This window comes from Vespula pensylvanica, chromosome 3, assembly GCF_014466175.1.
Source record: "Vespula pensylvanica isolate Volc-1 chromosome 3, ASM1446617v1, whole genome shotgun sequence".
Taxonomy (NCBI): domain Eukaryota; kingdom Metazoa; phylum Arthropoda; class Insecta; order Hymenoptera; family Vespidae; genus Vespula; species Vespula pensylvanica.
In genome coordinates, this window is record NC_057687.1 from 9,081,182 (window position 1) to 9,102,092 (window position 20,911).

The following is a 20,911-nucleotide window of genomic DNA, read 5'->3' on the forward strand; positions in this document are numbered from 1 at the left end:
TATATACATTTATTTTGTTTGTTGCGCGGGTGCTCACGGGAAGTGCAGGATTACTCACGAATTGGATCCTTGCCAATTCTCTAAAAGTCGCGTCTCCGTCGCGTCAAAGCGACTCCGTCGTTAAAGTCCCAGACGCGTATCCGTAAATTGCTCTTAAATGCTATTCTTTTTCAAAAAGGTTTTTTGTTTCCTCGTTTTTCACATTTCTCTTTTCTACTTTCTTCTATTTTTTCGCCCTTCCAATGTGGCAACTTGATCGACGTGGGACAAAAGAAAAGTCTCTCCCAACGACGTGCTTCTTTTTTCTCTTTCTCGCTCATTTATGCGTGCGTGCGCGTGTGTATTATACAGACGCATATATAAAAATATATGTGTCATGTACTTGTATATATACGTATAAATAATATCTATATATATGTATGTTTGTATGTATATCTCGTATATCAGTAAAAGAAAATAGAAATAAAAGGAATTCTTAAAGAGAGAAAGAGATGAACGTAATATTAATTTTAACAGATGCAAGAGATAAAGATAGAGAGAGAAAGAGAGAGAGAGAGAGAGAGAGAGAGAGAGAGAGAGAGAGAGAGAGAGAGAGAGGGAGAAAGACCAACGGATATTACATAGTAGGCAATATACTCTAATCAAGATAATATCGGACATATCATAAAAATCTACGAGAGTTACAGCAACGAGAGAGCTTAACGCGTTCGTCGTATCCGTGAATCACTTCGTGAATCACGAAAGAGACATGGGAAATTGGAGCGCAAAGATATACATATATCTCCCAGCTTTGGATGAGTTAACGAATTCGATGAAGCAAGTTTTTCTAATTTTCGATGTAACGAGAACGAAGGATAGTACCTGATAACGATGATTATTTTTTTTATATCTGTCTACGTGCGTACGTGCGTACGTGCGTGCGTGCGTGCGTGCGTGCGTGCGTGCGTGTTCGAGCGCGTGCTTTCGTATTTTTTTGTAAAAGATACAGGATATATCTTAAAAAGCGTAGATGTGTATATACGTGTGTGCGAAAATTAAAGGGAAACTCTTAAAGCTCACATTTTCATCGACTACCTTCAGATCAGCTTTACCTTTCATCAGTGTCACCTGCTGGTATCCATAATATTCTCGAGCTGGTCACTCTTCGATCGTTACGAACGAATGCGCCCTCACGATGCGTACACCGAGGATGTACACAACGATCGATTCTTATAGATCGTATTGATCGTAGAAAAATGTAAAAACTTTCGCGAGAAAACACGTGACCGTGGCTCGCGAGTCTTCGACGGAATTTCGAGGTCATAACAAAACGGCGGTCTCGTCGGCCGCTTCGTCGGCCATCTTACTCTCTTCTCTCTTTCTCTTTCTCTTTCTCTTCGTGCGTTCTCGTGTTCTCTCTCTCTCTCTCTCTCTCTCTCTCTCTTTCTCTCTTGCTCTCTCTTGCTCTCTCTCTTGCTCTCTTCCTTCTCTCTTTCTTTCGCTCGAAGAGAGACGGCAAGAGAGACAAAAATCAATGCCAGCCTAACATGCGCCCTGCCTGACACAGAATTTACCCGCGAGAGTACCGGCCGATACGATATTACTATTACTAGTCTACTATTATTATTATTACTACTACTACTACTACTACTACTATTACTACTACTACTAGTACTACTACTACTACTACTACTACTATTACTACTACTACTAGTACTACTACTACTACTACTACTACTATTACTACTACTACTAGTACTACTACTACTACTACTACTACTATTACTACTACTACTAGTACTACTACTACTACTACTACTACTACTACTACTACTACTACTACTACTACTACTACTACTACTACTACTACTACTACTAATACTACTACTACTACTACTACTACTACTAGTAGTAGTACTACTACTACTATGATTACTACTACTACTTCAGTTTGATTCTATTCCAAGCATTAACTCGCTCTTGAAAATATGTACATATTCATTGGTCTCGTTACGTCATCTTTAAGATACTTTTTAAAATAAATTATTATCTGTTAACATAATTATTTTCTTCGTGTAATTATTAGTTCTTTCATTCTTTTTTCCTTTTTTTTCGTGAATGAATAAATTAGTACGTCAACTGTTAGGATTACACGATTCTTATCCCACATGAAAATGATATACAATCTTTCTACACGACGATCATAATAAAACACCTGTTCGAAAATCGATAGTAAGTATCGTCGGTAAACGAGTTCTCTTTAACATATATCGGAAATTGGATAACAACGACGACATAACGAATCCTTGGGAAAAAAATGGGAAACCAAACGGAGGAATATCGAGCGATATGTTGCCTCCTGTTGGTAAGTTCGAATTTCGTCTAGAAGATATTTTCAAAGGATACGAGGTACTTTGGTCTGTCGGTAAGAACGGTGAGTGACTATATGGAGGTAATAACTTGTGCAAGCACAAATCGATGAAAACAGGAGAGAGAGGGAGAGAGAATGAGAGAGAGAGAGAGAGAGAGAGAAAGTAGGAGGGGGAGAGATAGAGAGAAAGAGAGAAATTCGAGGGTGTGAAACCTCGAACGAATTGGACGTTTTCGTCGGTAATACAGTGTGATATCTAACGTTCAAACATATATGTATTTTCTACGATCGAGAAAACTCATGCTTGGTTCTTTTTTACGAGTAATCGTGAACACTTGCGACGCGTGATTTTGATTTCGAAAAGGTGTGTTTTGTTATACGTATATAGACGTTATTAGAGACAGATATTATTTGGACTTCAACAAAAAAAAAAAAAAAAAAAAAGAAAAGAAAAATGAGAGATAAATAGGAAAAAGAAACAAAACAAAAATAAAAAATAAATAAACACAAATCCAGGATAGAACGATAAATCTATTTACTTGGAAGGATTTACAATGGATCGTATAAATCATCGAACGTGTTGACATACGTGCGTAGGATTCTTGAGGAGGATATTCGACGATATGCGACGAATTAAGATTCGCAAACAAAAATTTGTTCGAATCGTTCGTTTCGACTGTGGTAATAATAATAATAATAGTAATAATAATAATAATAATAATAATAATAATAATAATAATAATAATAGTAATAGTAATACTAATGATAATAATAATAATAATAATAATAATAATAATAATAACAATAACAATAATAATAATAGTAGTAATAGTAATAGTACAAAAATATCCAAAGAGAAATAGAACGTTAGTCGTTAGTGCTCGTTCAATGAATTATTTATCTCAGACGTCTCGGAAAATTCAGTAATTATTTCAAACAAATCGCTGGAGTTAGCCAAGCGAGAAGATGGCGTAGCAATTTTCCGAGGGCACTCGGGGACTTGTAACGGACATTTATACTATATGTACAGTACGAGAAAGAAAGAGAAGGAAATAAAGAGGAGAAGGGTAAAGAGAAAGAGAAAGAGAAAGAGAATGAGAGAGAAAGCAAGCAGAGAGTACCGGTACTCGAATGTCTTTTTACGCTCGATTGTTCTCAAGCAGCAGGCTGTCGCTACTTCACGTAAGAGAAAGAGAGAAGAAGGAGAGAGAGAGAGAGAGAGAGAGAGAGAGAGAGAGATTCATCGTGAGAAACACTCTCGACAAATTTTTCTACACCCGATTAAATCCACTCGTTTCTCGCTTCAAACCAACACGATGATGTTTACTCGTGTTCATCGAACTCGAACGGATTTCTCGCAAACTCTTCCACGAGTATCTTCGTATCAATGAACGACAAACTACAAATCTTTCTTTCATATTTCTTTCTTTCTTTTTTTTTCTCATTTATTCTCCTCTTTTTATATTATTTCGTTTGTCCTCACCTTATCCTCCGCCTCATCGGCTCTTCCCTCGGCTTCCAAGACACGCTGCTCGAGCTCCGATAGCTGAAACAAGAAAGAGGAAAGAATCTTTCATTAATCAGATCACTTAGAAGGAAGATGATCTTATCAGTAAATAAAGAGAAAAATTTCTCGCAGGCGTAAAGAAAAATAGCTCGAGAGAACCCTTTTCTTTATATATAAATATATACACGTACATATATATAATAATAGTATATATATATACATATACATATATATATACATATATATATATATATACATATATATATAATATATAGTGTAAATTTCACAGACAATATTTTTCTTCGAGAAAAAGAGTACGTCGACCCTTTCAGGTCGTCTCCTTTCTTCTCTCTCTCTCTCTCTCTCTCTCTCTCTCTCTCTCTCTCTTCCTTTTTCTCTTTCTTACTCGTGACACGTCATTCACCTTTCCTTCCACGACGCGGAAAAGTTTCATCAAACTTGCTTAAGACCACCACCGGCGTGTCACGTACTAGGCGCCTCCTGACGAGAGTTTAATGGATACGCCGGACTTAAGCAGCTACTGAGCCTGGCTTAATCCAGCCGAGATTGATATATGTATTCCATGGCGAATATCCTAGCATTATCCTTACCGAAGCATCATCCCTTATAGCTTTTTCTTTTGTTGTAAGAGAAAAACAGAGAGAAAGAGGAAGAAAAAAGAGGGAGAGAAAAGAGAGAGAGAGAGAGAAAGAGAGAGATAATATTATTTTGTTTTTCTTCCTTAACATATATGTATGTAAGTTAAGAATATGTCTACGCGGTACATCCTTTTACATATATGCGTACTAAAGTGTAAACAGAAGCTCGTTGTCGTTGTTCCTAGAGCATACATGAACGTTTATGTAGCACCTGCTAAATTGCAGTAGCAATAACGTCTCACCACCACTATCACTATCACCACCATACCTTGAGAGAAACAGAGACAAAGAGAGAGAGAGAGAGAGAGAGAGAGAGAGAGAGAGAGAGAGAGAGAGAGAGAGAGAGAGAGAGAGAGAAGAAGCAACGAGCGACTAACGACGAGTAGTTTGCGTATATTGCATAAAGTGACTTGCTTATATCACTACGTAAATTATCGTTAAATCATTCTCAGTGAAGTTCCTTGTGGCTTTGAAATGTTTGAAAGAACCAACAACGCGCTCGTAGAGATACACACAAATTATTATGATAGTATAGTATTAAAATTTTTAATAGATAAAATTACTTCTACGTATATTTTATATCATTCGAATATGTTTTACGAGTTTATTTCGTTCGTTAACGAAAAAAAAAAAAACGAAGAAAAAAAAAAGAAAGAAAAAACACGTGTAAGTACTCAGAATGAAAAGATTGCTCCGTCGTTCGTTACGAGTAATATCCGCCGAAGGCAATTAACTCATTAGTTTTAAAACGATAAAGAGCCACTTCGGTTTGTATCGTTTTAGTATCGTGAGCGATTGTACGATACGAATGTACACCGATATTATGTCGGACGATAACGTCGAATGAAATGTTCGTTTTTAAATTCAATGAACTAATACTGGCCTAGTGCTTCAAAGAAGAGACGCTTTTTCTTCGTTTCCCGATCTTTACTTTACTTATCTGCACATGTGAATGTGTGTGTGAGAAAGAGAGAAAGAGAGCAAGAAAGTAAGAAAGAGAAAGAGAGAGAGAGAGAGGGAGAGAGAGAGAGCAAGAAAGTAAGAAAGAGAAAGAGAGAGAGAGAGAGATGGATCGTGTTCCGTCAGTACTACACCGGGTGATTAATTGAAACGGGAGGTTAATCTATGGGTCGAGGTCCTCCTTTAAGTGCAATTCATAACGGTCCCAAGGGTTAACCACGAAATACTTTTAAGTTGCTATTCCGTCGCGACGCGAGCATATGCCCACGTAAAAGAGAGTCAACGATATATATATATATATATATATATATATATATATATATATATATATATATATATATTATGTGTGTGGTGTGTGTGTATGCTGCAGCAAAGGAGCCGAACATTTCCTTTACTATTCTTTCCTTCGTGTTAGACGTAATGCGATATCGCTGTTGTTCCTTTCAAAGAAAGCGAGAGTACGTTAACTTTTTCGAAATTATATTCCCCCATATAATAATACCGGTATTCCGTGGAAACGCGACGTATAGTCGATAAGCGTTACGTCAACAATTTATAAAAATTAATTTTTATTCGAATAAACTTTGTATATATATATATATATATATATTTTATTTTTATATACGTTTCGTTTTACGCGATTAAAATGTTGAGAATAATCGTGTCTCTTTTGTACTGTTAAATCCTACAATTACTTGCTTAATTTAATTATTAATAATATCCGTTAAAATCTCGACTATGAAATAAAGGATGTATCTTTTAATAAATATATCCCCCTCGTGATTCTACGAAATTCTACGAAAGAATTACACAATACTTCCTATACGGAATTGTTTATTTCCGTTATTTGGTTTACTTTATCACGATTGTAACGATTAATAATGATTAATGGAATCTCGAAACGGAGGAAAGAGGGAGAAAAAAAATGAAGAAAGAAGAAACGAAAAATAAATCCAAGGAGAAAAAGAAAAAAAAAGAAAGATGAGAGAGAGAGAGAGAGAAAGTGGAAGAGAGAGAGAAAGAGAAAGAGGGAGAAAGAAGAAAAAAAAAAGAAAAGGCAGACGGCGAGAGAAAATCTGGGTCAATGTAATTTCGCGCGGTATCGACGCAATTTCCTCTCCCCGCGTCGTTCTTTCTTTTCCCCAAGGGGAAGCCCAGGGCAGTGTTAGCGGTGATGGCGGTGGCACCCTGCTACCCTTTTCCGTCTGAAATAATTAATATACAAGGCACGAGAGAGCGATATGCGAGCAGGAGAAGATGAAGTACGAAGAGAGAGAGAGAGAGAGAGAGAGAGAAAGAGAGAGATTCCAAGGGTCGTCCTCGGCTAGCAAGCGAGTGAACACAAACTTGTCCATACACATGCAAGAGAAAGTGTATACTTGTATGAGCAAGTGAAAGAGAGAGAGAAAAAGAGAGGGAAAGGGAGAGAGAGAGAGAGAGAGAGAGAGAAAGAGCTTTACCGAGGCTAACCGTAACTCACGAGGTGCTAATGGTTCGCGCGAGCGAACTGCTAACCACCGTAAATGGACAGAAGGGAGAGAGAGCTCGTGTGAGCACGAACGACTCACGTAGTATAGACGACAACGACGACTACTAGCAGTAGCAGCGGCAGCAAGCGGGACACGGGCTGCACGCTGCGGTACCGTCATTGCGAACGCTGCGTTTCACAGGGGACCCTCGGCATACGGTCTAATGGAATTTCATCGAAAATATGACAAGTCCTGTCTACCCCTTGAGGTTTAAATTCGCGTTCGAGTTTGGCATATCATATTCGACCTTTGAAGTTCGTAAAACTTAATCTATCGGTGAATGGTAGACGATAAGGCAGGAAGAGAGAAAGAGAGAGATAAAGAGAGAAGAGAGAAGAGAGAGAGAGAGAGAGACAGAGAGAGAGAGATAGAGAGAATATATAAATAGATTCTATAATACTTAAGTCGCATCTTCCTTTATTTATTTCCCTTAACGATAAAACGTCGAAGAGAAATCTTCTTTATACAAGTGTTAAAACGAAGCTTTAGTATAAACTCGTATTATATCGCGAAATCCTCTCTGTCTCTCTCTCTTTTCTTTCTACATCGTCCACCACCCTTTTTTAACTCTCCTCGTTCCACTTCTCTCAGAGGCTTTCGTTTACTTGTTAGTTTAATCCATCCACCCTCCCTAAACCTCCTCGTCTCACCCTTCTTGTGTGCGGTGTGCGCGCGACAGGATCGGTGTAACATAAATTCCGAGGCGTACAAAGGGAACGAAATTCAAGAAGGTACGATGCTTTATGTTCCACATCACGCGAGCCACCGATAACATTAACGAACCAATCCCTGCTGCCGAGTTATCCAGGCTACGCTTTTCCACCCCCTTAGACTCCCCCTTTAGACTCTCCTCGAATTGCGGAACTTTGCCGAGTGGAAGAAGGGTTCGTTATCGTTTCACGACTCCGCATTCGCTGTATTCTTATAGGTATACCTATCGTTTTTTTCTTTTCTCTCTTTCTCTCTCTATTTCTTTCTCTTTTCATCCTTTCGTTACTACAGAGAAGGTACCTTTACTTTTGCCTTATCCAAGAGGTTGAAGTATGCGCTTCCCTCTCGTAACGAACTCGTGTTTCGAGTTCTACGCACGCGATATCGAGTTCTTACATTGTTAAAAACGACGAGCTTGAGATTCGTATCGTTACTTCCTTTCTCTCTTTCTCTCTCTCTCTTTCTCTCTCTAATTTCTATTTAGATCGAGTATTTACGATTAGCTTGCTCCCTTTAACACGCGTCACTCGTTGTTCCTTTTTTGTCTTGATAGGCCATTCTTATTTACACTACCGTTTCCGTTCGAATCGCGATTTGATAACGGATGGATCAATCGTTACGATGTTTCTTTCTTTTCTTTTTTTTTTTTTTTCTCTTAAGGATTTGTCTCCCTCTTTCTGTCTAACGTTAAGTATGGTGAAAGTGAGAGATGAAAGATAGAATGATTCGAAACGTATCGTACTAGCTATCGCAATAGCTATATTATGGTAGGAGGAGTCCTCGTCAACGTAGCTGTCGTTCCACGTCAAACTACAGATCGAATGCAAATACGATATAACGAGATACGTCGGTTTAGAGGGTGGCGTTTCGACTGCAGAATCCAATATGTCGATACTCCTGGCTCAAATTATATTACCCGTTCCTTCTCTCTCTCTCTCTCTCTCTCTTTGTCTATCTGTCTCTCTCTCTCTTTCTCTCTCTCTTTCTATCTATTTGTCTGTCTGTCTGTCTGTCTGTCTGTCTCTCTCTCTCTCTCTTTCTCTCTCCCTTTCCCTCTTTCTATCTTCACTCTATATCAGCACCATTCGTGTTACAAGACGAATTATATTCGTCGTTCAACCAACACGCAAAGCTTGTTTCCACAATGTTCCTGTTCTTTTTCTTTTCCCTTTTTTCTCTCTTTTCTTTTTCTCTTTATTCTTTGCGTTTCCATCAACCTGTCGTCCAATCGAACGTTAACGATCTACCTAATCCGTAGCGACATAATATTCCATTGGGAAGATAAAATCGTATAAATTATTCTCTCTCTCTCTCTCTATCTATCTCTATCTATCTATCTATCTATCTATCTATCTATCTATCTATCTATCTATCTCGTTTATTATTTCTCTTAGACTTTTCAGAAATTTTCCGAGTAAAAAATAACGAGGGCGTGGTCGTGTTCACGAACATTTGTCTTCCGAAATATATACGATTCGGTTTCGCACGCGATACGATTAACAATGATTCGCTTAGAAATTCCTATCGAAGAAGAAGAAGAAGAAGAAGAAGAAGAAGAAAAAAGAGTAACAGAGGATTCGTTTTTTCTTTTCTTTCTTTTTCTTTTTCTCTTTTTCCCTTTCGATATAGAGTAACGTAGTGAGAAAGAAACAAAAAAAGGAAGGAAGAAAGAAAGATAGAAAGGAAGAAACCAGAAGAAAAATATTCAGAGAGAAGGAGAGTAGAAATATCACGCCCTTGCGAATTTCCCTCGGATATTGCCGCCTTCTGCCGTACATTCCGGATTGTAGAAAAAGCAAACTTAAGTCCTGACGACAGTTTGAGAGATCCTCGTGGCATCCCCTTTGCGGCTAATGTACCAATCCTCCACCTCCTCCTTCTCTACCTCCCCCTCCTCTCTGTCTCTCTCTCTCTCTTTTTCTCTCTCTTTCATTTTCCTTTTGGTTTCAGTCGGTTCGTCCCTCCTCTTTTGAGGTTGAGAGACTGTTGCGAAACGCAACTTCAACTGCGGGAACCGCACACGAGAGAAGACCGTCCGCATTAGCAAGGACGTTTCTACTTCTCTTTCTCTCTCTCTCTCGTTTCTCTATTTCTCGCTATTTCTCTCTTTCGGTTTCCCACTCTCTCTTCCTACCTTATGCGTGTAACCTCTTTCTCTACCTCTCTCGTCCCTCTTTCGCTCCCTCTCGGCGTACCAGATGTTGCTAACTGCACCCTCTCCGTGATGAGATCGAATCGTTCCCTTCGTGTTCCACTCACTTTTCTCTCTCTCTCTCTCTCTTTCTCTCTCTTCTTCTCTCTTTCTCCCTCTCCTCATATTCTCTATACGCTTATCCGTCTCTTTTTCAAAAGATCTACCAACTTTCAGAAGCTTTTCTTTTATTCGCCGCAGTATGATAGTCTCGTAACCCCCTAGAAATATGGATATCATTCTTGGTAATGATCCTCCTTCTACGTTGGAGGAAAGATAATCGAGTTTATCCTTATTTTCCCTTATAGACTTCTTTCTGTCAGTTTTTTTTTCCCCTTTCTTTTTCTTCTATATACATACAGGATGAATTATTTATCGGCGACCAACTCGTGATGGAGGTAAACTCTACAATTAATTCTATCCTCCTGTCCATCGGGATAATATTTATTTCACCTAGGCGACTATTGATCGTAATAAACATATATTATACATAGGGTATTAGTATAACTCGAACTTTAAATCCGTCCTTCGTTATAGTATCATCATCGTTAATTAACGTACCCGAGATCGAGGAAATAATCCGAAAGTTTTAAGATACATGACGTTGATAATGACGTAGGATTTTACCTAAAAGGTGTAATAAGGTGTAAGGACGATTTACAAACAAGAGCCCGAACCAACATGGAAATTCCTTTCGCACTCTGGAGACTTGTATGTATTAATTATTCTACGGCTAAGAAACGAGCGAGCACGAGATGGTAAAGTCACTAGAGAGGAGGAGGAGGAAGGGGAGGGTAGAAAGAGAGAGAGAGAGAGAGAGAGAGAGAGAGAGAGAGAGAGAGAGAGAGAGAGAGAGAGAGAAACTCAGTCCGTGCTATATAATAACGAGATATCCAGATTTTCTCGGCTCCTTATTGCAACTACCAACGTCGCTATGGGGAAGTTTCGAAATTACCGTAAGACCGACCTCCCGAGGATCGTTTCCATCGGATCGTCCCAAAAACCGCATTTCCATCGTTCCTCGTTGCTTTCAAAGACCTATCTTACGAACTTTCCACCGCTACTATATTTCCAAACTACGTGAAAATATTTCTCTTTTTTTTTTTCTTTCGCTCTCTCTCTCTCTCTCTCTCTCTCTCTGTCTGTCTCTTTTTATTCTATTTACTTTGGTCGTACGTGTATGACGATTACCTCTAAGTAGAGGAGATCGACGATAAGTCAGACGCCAGATTCGAAATATAAAGCTACTTCTGCATTGTCAGGATATATCGTAGATTTAAAAGATTCTTTCGCGAAAGTAATATTATCTTCTTATTTGTGGATTCATTTCTCCGCACTCTTCCCCCCTCTTTCTTTCTCTCCTTTGTCTATTTGTCTCTTTCTCTTTCTCTCTTTCTCTCTCTCTCTCTCTCTCTCTCTCTCTCTCTCTCTCTCTCTCTCTCTCTCTCTCTCTTTCGTACGACACACACAATCAACGATGTAATATCAAATTAATGCTAACTTAAATTCTGCGTTTTACGGTGATCGCAGATTGCAGAGTTAGTTCTCGGATCGCTTCGATGCTTATGGCCATTTAGAAAGCCGTAATCGTAAGGTTGCCGTTTCTAGAGAGTCAGAGAGAGAGAGAGAGAGAGAGAGAATTTATCGTGCATGACGACTAGCAAACGTATCGCGTTTCCTGCGAAGCAATTATCCAACGATTGGCGAATCTCGTAAAATAAAGGACATCGAATTGATGGGACCCTGTGGGTGTAGATACGTCGATTACCGAACATTTAACAATTATTTATCGTTATGATAAACCGAGGAAGATACTCAATCGATTTGAGAAACAATCGAATTGAAAAGGTAATAAACGCGTATAGTCCCGACGTATCTTTGTATCGTCGAACGCCCTTGTCGCTTCTTCTTTTTTCCCTTTTGTTCTATCTTTCCGTTAGAGTAGAGAAGAAGAGGGATGGGGGAGGTAAAAAAAGAAGAAGAAAAGGAAAGAAAAAAAAAGAGAAAATCGTAAAACGAAGTCGGAGGGTGTGCCGAACCGAAAAGTTCCCTCGAGAGCGAGTCCGCATTAATTATTCGAGAAACGAGTCTCACAAAGGGAGAAAGAAAGAGAGAACATTCCAAGATGGAACTTACCGTGAAAACGAATAAGTCAGGCTTCAAGTATTCCGTGATTTCTCAAAAGATTTTTCGTTACCCTTATACCTTCGTTCCGTTCGTTCTTTGAAGAAACGAAATAAGTTGAACGAAAATTTTCACACGTTTGTGCGAACTAAGTTTAAGAAGAAAATGAAAAGAAAAGAAAAGAACAGAGAAGAGAAGAGAAGAAAGGAAAAAGAAGAAAAAAGATGGCGATCAAGTAGTGAGCGATGGGGGTGGAAGGGGGTGAGAAGAAACAATTTTTGAACACGTTCGAAAGCGTGGATGCGGATTATTCGATCTTCCGCATTAGTACGTAGCTAATTACTTGGGGAAAACGGAATTAGTAAGTAATTAGCAAATATATAGAATGCCGATGATCTCTCTCGGCAACAGAGAGAAACCAACCCAAGGGAACGATATCCAAATTTAATGATGTTTCAACTAATTGCCCGACGCGAGACCAGATCAGCGGATTATATTCTTTTCTGATCGATCGATAGGGATACCGATTTGAAGGGGAATGGTAGCTAGGTAGATAATTAATCGTTAAAATCGAACGCGCGCATTATCATCATTTCTATGTAACGATGATATCTTATCGAACGAGTGACCGATTGATACACGTTTCTAACCTGTCGTCATCGTCGTCGTCATCGTCGACGTCGTCATTATCGTCGTTATCTCTTGTAACGCGATATGAAACATTCAAATCGAAATATAGTTCTTGAATGTACCTAGATAGATAAGTAAATGTCATCATAAATGATATATTCGATATATCTATGCGATATATCTATGCGTATATTCCTAAAGGTATTGGATTGTCCATTGATAAAACGTCACTAGACGTATCAACGATATCCATGTTTCTTTATCGGATTTTCGAATGACATTGTTGTATCCTCGACTATCTTCTTAATCGTAAGGAAAACATCGAAAACGGAAATCAGGATATCTCAAGGTGTTTTCTCTCGAAACATCATTCGACATCGAATTTCTCTTTAAAAAGGACAAATTTCGAAAAAGGAAAGAAACGTTAAGACAAACGTTTCACCTTCTTGTTTATCTTTCGAACATAAAATCCGTTTAAATCTGCGGAATACGAGTATCTAAAAATGTAGATATGTATACGTGTGCGTATTTATGGAAGAAAGGGGTGGGTATTGTAGGACATGGGAGGGGGAGAGGGGAGGTTTTATTATCGGTGCCGTTACAACGTCATCATCCTCGTCGTCCCGTGATTGTCGGAGTACCATCGACGTTATTGTTATTGCATTCGCGGTGCATCCACGAGAGATGCATCCTACTACGTGCACCTCAATTCCCAGACGCAATTCGCCTAACGGCGGAAGGCCCCCTCGACGTTCTACTGCGTGGACGTTTATATTTTCTACCGTACGTGTGTACGGAGAACGAGCATGCGCGTGTAAGTGTATTGTTATGTACACGCGCGCGTGTGTACGAGTGCGAAAAAAAGATATAACGAGCGTGCTGCTTCAATCTTTTTATTCGTTCGTATGAAATAATTTTTTTTTCCTTTTTGTTTTAATCACCGTCGCATTTAATTTAATAACCGTCACGATTACATACTTTATATCTTTCTTTTTCTCTATGAAAAAAAAGAAAAAAGATGAAAGAAAAGAAAAAAGTAATTTGTAACTGAAGCTAAGGAAATAATTATTTTTCAAAATATATATCACGCATAGGTAATTTGTAAAATTGACGAGCAACGACCAACGAGATATCTGAAAGAGCGATCTTAAGGCGATAGATATGTATTTCGAATATCTAAAGGCTTGACACGAGACCAGACGAGACAAGACGAGACGAGACAAAATGACTAACGCAAGCGAGCGTATAAGCGATGCCGCAAGGGTGGTTTCGCTATTTGTAAGGGATTTAAACAAGAGTGAAACCCGTTTAATAAGGCCTTCGAAAAGGGGTCGTTCAGCTTCTCGAACAAAAGCTGTCGTCTTCCATCTCTATTTATCTTTAGAAACTTTGCAAAGTTATATACAGAGAAGCTATATACATATATACATACATATATGCATCCATCCATCCATACATACATACATACATACATATATATATATATATATATATATATATATATATATATTTGTAATATAGTATATTCCTTGAAAGACTTATATCAAGCCTCAAGGTAATTGTATGAATTGAAATATGCAAAGGAGATCGTCTATAACCGCGAGGAAACTTCCTTCAAGAAATTTCCGGTTCGTAAGAGATGAACGGCAACGAAAGGACAATGACATCTTCGATGTTCCATCTTTATGTATATATATATATATATATATATATATATATATATATATATCTTTTTTCATCTTTACCTCTATCTACCTCTTTCTCTTCTTCCTCCCTACTTATGGAAACTCTCAACGTTGAAAGAATTACGAGTAAGGACGAAGCGAACGAAGTAATTAAGTCTCCCGGGTGGTATAAAAGCGATCGACGACCATCGATTTCTTTAGACGCGACGTATCGTTCCTCTCGTTCCCTTTTCGTTCCCTTTACGAGACTTTAAAGTCTTCCAACTAGTGTTTGACGAAACGAACTTCTCTAATAGTTGCTCCAACGTAACAGAGTTTTAATCGATTACCTTCGATGGTCCGAAACCACAGATAACGTGATTTTCGTGAATTCGAGAAACCAAGTTACATATTCATCGCAACAATTTCATATTTAGAGAAACGGATAGAGAGAAGAGAGAGCACAGAGAGAAAGAGAGAAAGAGAGAAGAGAATGTTATGTGAACTTTGTACTTTCGACGTTTTTAATGAAGGATAAGGAAAAAATGAGTACGAGCTCGCGTGTTCTCGAGAATGGTGGGTCCAACGAAACGGCTGGCACGCATTTTAATTTCGGCCTCGCTCGTGCCTCGAGGAATGCGTTTAATTAATAGAGCGAGCTGGCCAAGAGAGAGAACGAAAGAGGGAAAGAGAGAACACGACCATACCTAAACTTTGCGATTTATTCAAGTGGAAGTTGGATAGCGTGCTATCCCTGCTGGTTCCAATGAGTTTTGCCAAGTATTTATCGGACGAAAGTTCGTGAAAATTTCGGCGCGAACGATCGTTGCCGTCGAAATAATTCTTCTATCTTTTTATTTCTCCAAAAAAAAAAAAAAACCAAACAAATAAATAAATAAAGAAAGAAAGGAAGAAAAAAAAAACAAAAAAAAAACGTGAAGTAAATGTCCAAAAAAAAAGATGATCCGTAGGAAAATATTATACACACAGATTGTCAACGCACTTTATTTTAACGCGTTAATTCGTTGACATAACTTTTGTGACCATTTTCAAAAAGTTATCATACGGAGAACCATCGAGCAACACATTCAGCAACTCGTTCGTCGTAACGTACGCCGGCACTTTTACAAGAGCAATTTTCATCGCGACGAAATTAGTTTCCATTTTTAATTAGCTCGGTGTGCGTTAGAGAAAGAGAGAGAGAGAGAGAGAGAGAGAGAGAGAGAGAGTACATAGGCGCGAGCCAACACCTATGGGAACATATACGTGTATCCGTACTCGTATGTATATATACGTGGAAACGTAGGTTTCGTCGGTGACGAGAGTTCGTAGTTGTTAGTTGCGAGCGAGACACGTTTGCGGACGAGTACCGTCTCTGACACACGAACACCCTCATGGAAAATAATTCGTAAAAGTGTAGTCGATAGTCCGCCGGAGTGCCATAAAAGCGACATAAAGCTTTACGTGTTCCTCGACGTCTAGACACCTGCGTTAATTACACCGACTGTAATTAACGACGTATTAGTTATCACGACGATTCATCGCCTCTGTCCTTCTCTTCTTTTCTCTCCCTATCTGTCTATCTCTGTCTATCTCTTTTTGTCTGTCTTTGTCTCGATCTATCAATCTCTCAAGCATCTTTAATGGCAACTGTTTCTTCTCTCCCAGGTTTCCTCTCCTTCTCTTTTCTTTTTGAAATTACGAAGAAGAATTTTCTTGAATCAATAACCGTAAGAGACGGTTGGCCGGGCGCGCTTCTTCAAAAGAAAAAGAAAGGAGAAGGATGAGGAGGTGGAAGAGGAAGAAGGAGGAAGGAAGAAAGAGGAAGGAGGAATAAGCCGGGCGAGAGGCAGCAACGAGACGACAAACATCCGTCGTAATAAATCTTCTTCAAAAGACAATTAAACTAAATCCCGCGAAGCCTTTATACGCGTATTTTGGTCCGCGACGCTGGTGCCCGTCGCTCGGCTTTTCTTCGGTGTAAAATAAATTCAAGCAAAGATAGAGAAAGAGAGAGAGAGAGAGAGAGAGAGAGAGAGAGAGAGAGAGAGAGAGAGAGAGAGAAAGATGGTGAACGTAAATGCCTGAAATAAATCGTATTGCCAGAAAAAAAAGGGAGGGTGAGAAGAGTAAAATAGAGTGTGTGTGAGAGAGAGAGAGAGAGAGAGAGAGAGAGAGAGAGAGAGAGAGAGCAACAACATGTAAATCTAAGTGAACGTTTCGAGAAACGAATGTCTTGACCGCTTACCACGGGCTTCCTAGTGGAAATTGAAGTAAGAGAGGGTGTTACTAGGATCGGTGTTGTAAGGGTCGAAGAGGGTAGTAGCTTGGTAAAGGTTGCTTTACCGCATTACGAGAGAAAGAAAGAGAGAGAGAGAGAGAGAAAGAGAAAGAGAGAAAGAGAGAAAGAGAAAGGTCCTTCGAAAACGTGTCGCGCGATAAATGTCCCGTGTAAACGCGGCTTTCCCGTTGGCCGATCGTATTTCGGGATTTCTCCTTTCCTAAACGTAACATTAATATAAGGTACCTACGCGAAGCGGTGTAGCGATGCCGTAGAGATGCCGTAGCGGTATGCCGCACGAACCTTACGAAACTCGGTTTTCCCTTTCCGTTTTCAGCCTGGCTAAGCGTACTTTACGTCCTATCGTTATCTTTTTCTTTCGAAAGAGGCTTGAAATAGAAACGGGGTGGTAACGGGTAATACTAGCTACTAGAACACCAAGACGGCGACGGCGACGGCGACGGCGACGTGGTAAAACGTACGACAGTTCTTTTAAACAACCACGAACTACGATAATTCTGAATTTACATTATTGCGGATTATCAGGAACGTTCTACCATTATTGCGAAAATTCGTAATGGAACGTTTCTGCTTTACGTAAAATAAATATCGAAATAACGTGTTGTCTGTAATAATCCATCGGATTTGAAAATTTCGTTTGTTAAAATTATCTGGATTGGAATAAATTAGAAGAGGTGACGATCTCGATTATCGATTTATAATTATTCCTTATCGTCCATTTAATAAAATATTGTTTCATAATTTTTATTTTATTTTATTTTATTTTATTTTGTTTTATTTTATTTTCTCGAATAAATCGCGAATTCAATAGAACGCGAATTAATAACATTTTTTGCTTCCCACGTAGGAATGTACTTGATTTACTTAATCGCTTAAACGGGTACCGCGAAACAACCTTTCTTCGTATCGAGTTTTTCTTTTGTAAAATTCACGGGGAATGATCGCGAATGCAGCAATGCGTTCATCGAGAAATAGGGCGCGAAATGGACTGGGAAATAAAAATAGTTGGTTGGAAAGGGTCGTAGAGAAAGGTTTCTTTCATCGCTCGCAAACTATCAAAGATCCTCTAGCTGCTATCGTTTTACGGGCTTTCAGAGGAAGGTATTGCGAGGTAGAGTAGGGGTGGGGGGTGAAGACGGTGGATGGTTTGCTCGATCCTATACTTTATCTTGACCATACTCCGTCGGCCCTCTCCCTTTTCTCTCACCTCCAAACCCTCCCTCCTCACCTCCTCACCCTCGCGTTACCTGACATTTACAACTTTGTGGAATTACAGCAGCAACGAAACTCTTCGAATTGTGTGTGTTCGGCTCCTCCGTATATTGCCGAGGAATGGAAACTTTCACGAGTCTTTTTTATACGATCGTTACTGAAAAATCACGGGGTGCGACGCACCGGATAACGTAAAACTGAGCGAGTTAGATTCGAATTTTCTTGTATCGTCTCGTAATTCCTTTTTCTTCTCGAGGAAACGTCGCTTGGTTTCTGTTCATGGTAGGTCCGAGGTGGGGATGGCTTCGAGGATATCAAAAGAGAAAAAGAGAGAGAAAAAGAGAGAGAGAGAGAGAGAGAGAGAGAGAGAGAGAGAGAGAAGGGGAGAAAGACAGAGTGAGATGGGCGTTCGAGAAATCGCTTAGGAGTCGAGCGATGGCCCAGGCACGAGATAAAGAAAGGAGCTAGTGCCTTGTAAAGCCCGTAGCCCAGATGCGTCCCGTGTGTTTTATTGCCCTTTTACGTTCCGTCACTAAGGGCTGGATGACGGCGCGAGATCCTTCTACCTACACAGTGAGAAACAATGAAAGCTGTGCGCATCGAGGGTGCTTGTGTACGTGTATGGTACGTGCATATATATATATATGTGTATGTGTGTGTGTGTGCAAATGTATGTGTTTAGTATATAATATATACATGTATAATACACGTAGAAGAGAGAAAGAGAGAGAGAGAGAGAGAGAGAATGTTCCATCGTACACGTTACGACTGCGTTCCAACTAAAGTTCGAAAAGGAAACTTTCGGAAGAGCTAGCGTAGCTCGTCGAAACGAAACCGCAAAAAGATAAAAAGAAGAATAAAAAAAAAAGAGAAAAAAAATACGAATGAACGAACGAACGAACGAACGGCTAAACGAGAAAGGCAGAAAATCGGCGCTGTTTTTACGGATCATGGAAGCATAATTTTCCAAGTGGTGCCAGCCATGAACGTTCGGTTTGGTTCGATTCGGTTTGGTTCGGTTCGGTGTAATTTTGGTCGCGTAGGAAATCCAGGGAAAACTCCATCGAGAATTCGTTTCCCGTTATTGAATAATTTCTGGCCCGGGCGTGGAATGTAAACCGTGCTTGGGGGTTTGGAAGCAGACAGCAGGTACTGGCTGTAACACGACCCCACTTTCCACAGTCGCTAATATCGAAAGTTCAAAACTGCTCGCGTACAGTCGGTGAACGTTCGCTCTCTGTATACTCTTCCTATAGTTGTTTACATTTGTAAGTGGAATGGGTTCGCGTATATGTAACTGCATATATGTTAATGCGTACTTATGCTACCACCGCAATAATCATCATTACGAGCGTACGCTATTATTAACAATCGTACGTGCATCGTATGAAGTCCGAGTAGAACGCACCGACTGCAATAAGCATCGAATTTTAATGCGAACCTATTCTCCATCTTGACGGCATATATATATATATATATATATATATATATATATATATATTTCTATGGCATATATTCCTATGGGAAAAAACAGTTCGAACGTGAACGCCACCGTGGCATAAAAAAAGTAAAAACGATAGAAAAGTTTTCTTTAAATTCGAAGAAAAAATGGCTCCTACACTCTTGTCCTAGTTACGTACGTTCGTTCAGGTCATTGATTCTTTCCAAGGACCAAGTCCGACGAGGCTTTTACTACTTTGACCTCTGTAACCATCTTCGTTTTACCAGGAAAGTGCTATCAGTAAATGCATTAGAGGGCACAAACAACATAAGTTCTCGGTAGACTTTCGAGTGCCGAAGTAAGCCATCGAAACAACCAGTCTTAACTCCATCCTGCGTCGGCTTACTAGAGGAAATTGCTAGAGTTCGTTGATGGTTCGAGTGGGCGGAAAATTAATCTCCGAGAAACTCTCTGACGTATACCACCGCAATACCTTTTTCACCGCTCGAGAATCCTTCTTCTTCTACTTTTGCTTTATCGAAATTCGCGAATTTTGTGCCGACCGAGCGCGATTGCGTCGATTAAATTATACTGGGTATTTGGTCTTTGGGTACTTCGAAGAGAAGGGAAGAGGGAAGGTTAGTTTTTGCCCTCGTTGGAGAACCATGAGTTCAATTAGGAAGAGAAACCACTTGAATACCACTCGTACTCGTCGAATTCGCACCCTTCCACGACACCTTGCCCTTTTTATTCGGAAATAGCCCTTCGTACTTTCCTAGCTTCCATCCTTTTCCATGTCCAGGCCGGATTAATTTTTGTTAACGAGTGCCCACGTGTAAAAACGCACACATACACACATGCGCACGCTTATGTACGCATATGGAAAGGCTTAGACAAAGACGGAGATAGGGCCGAGAGGACGGAAAGTAAGGGCTCGATAATACGCGTTTCACCCTCCCGCAAAAAGCCGCTTAGGTTGGGATCGCGGCCAAAAAAGCTTCCACCACCTTCGTGCAACGAGAAAACTCGCGGATTTCCCTGAAGGGATAAACAACGAAAGTCGAAAGACGTGTTCTCGACGATTTTCAGTCTAGCCATTTTCGATGTTACGCTTCCTGGCTGATCCTCTTCCAACGCGAAGTTTGATGCTTCGAAAACCTCCTAGGCACTTTCGAGAATCGTAGAACGAACGAAGTATGGAGAGTAAAGAAAATCTTTGGCGGCTGTGAATATGATGGGATTGAGGGGACAGAAAAAGGAAGAAGAAAAAGAATGAAGGAAAAAAATGAGGAAAAAAGGAGGAGAAAGGAAAAGAAAATTTCTATCGAGAAGCTCGAAGGACATAAGTAACGACCAAAGGTCGAAAACAATCGAGAAACGCGTTTGTTCCGAAACGACCCTTCGAAAATGATTCCTTTGGGTATAAAAGCGTGATCCCTTTAGATCAATCTGTTGATGCAAGCTCGACCACGAAGGGGAGAATGGATTCCGTAAGGAGATACGTCATAGTTGCTCAAGTTTACTAAATTGAATTAGAAAGCTCGCCACGTGATTAGACATTGTAGACATTCCTGACGGATTAAGATAAGATGATATCGGACGTATATTAACGAACGAGAATCGAAAAGTCC

The 20,911-nt window shown here is 39.7% G+C and overlaps 1 protein-coding gene across 11 annotated transcripts in view; it reads right to left on the minus strand.

Annotated features, from left to right (window-relative positions):
• LOC122628180 (uncharacterized protein CG43867) overlaps nt 1–20,911 on the minus strand; it is a 107,583-nt gene that overhangs the window by 11,201 nt on the left and 75,471 nt on the right. For 10 of the 11 annotated variants that reach the window (XM_043810166.1, XM_043810169.1, XM_043810167.1 and 7 more), the window contains one exon: nt 3,834–3,896. In XM_043810166.1, coding sequence (XP_043666101.1) covers nt 3,834–3,896 — 63 coding nt within the window. Of the gene's footprint in view, nt 1–3,833; nt 3,897–4,263; nt 4,327–20,911 lie in introns of those variants that run through there. The other variant, XM_043810175.1, reaches the window with a different exon arrangement.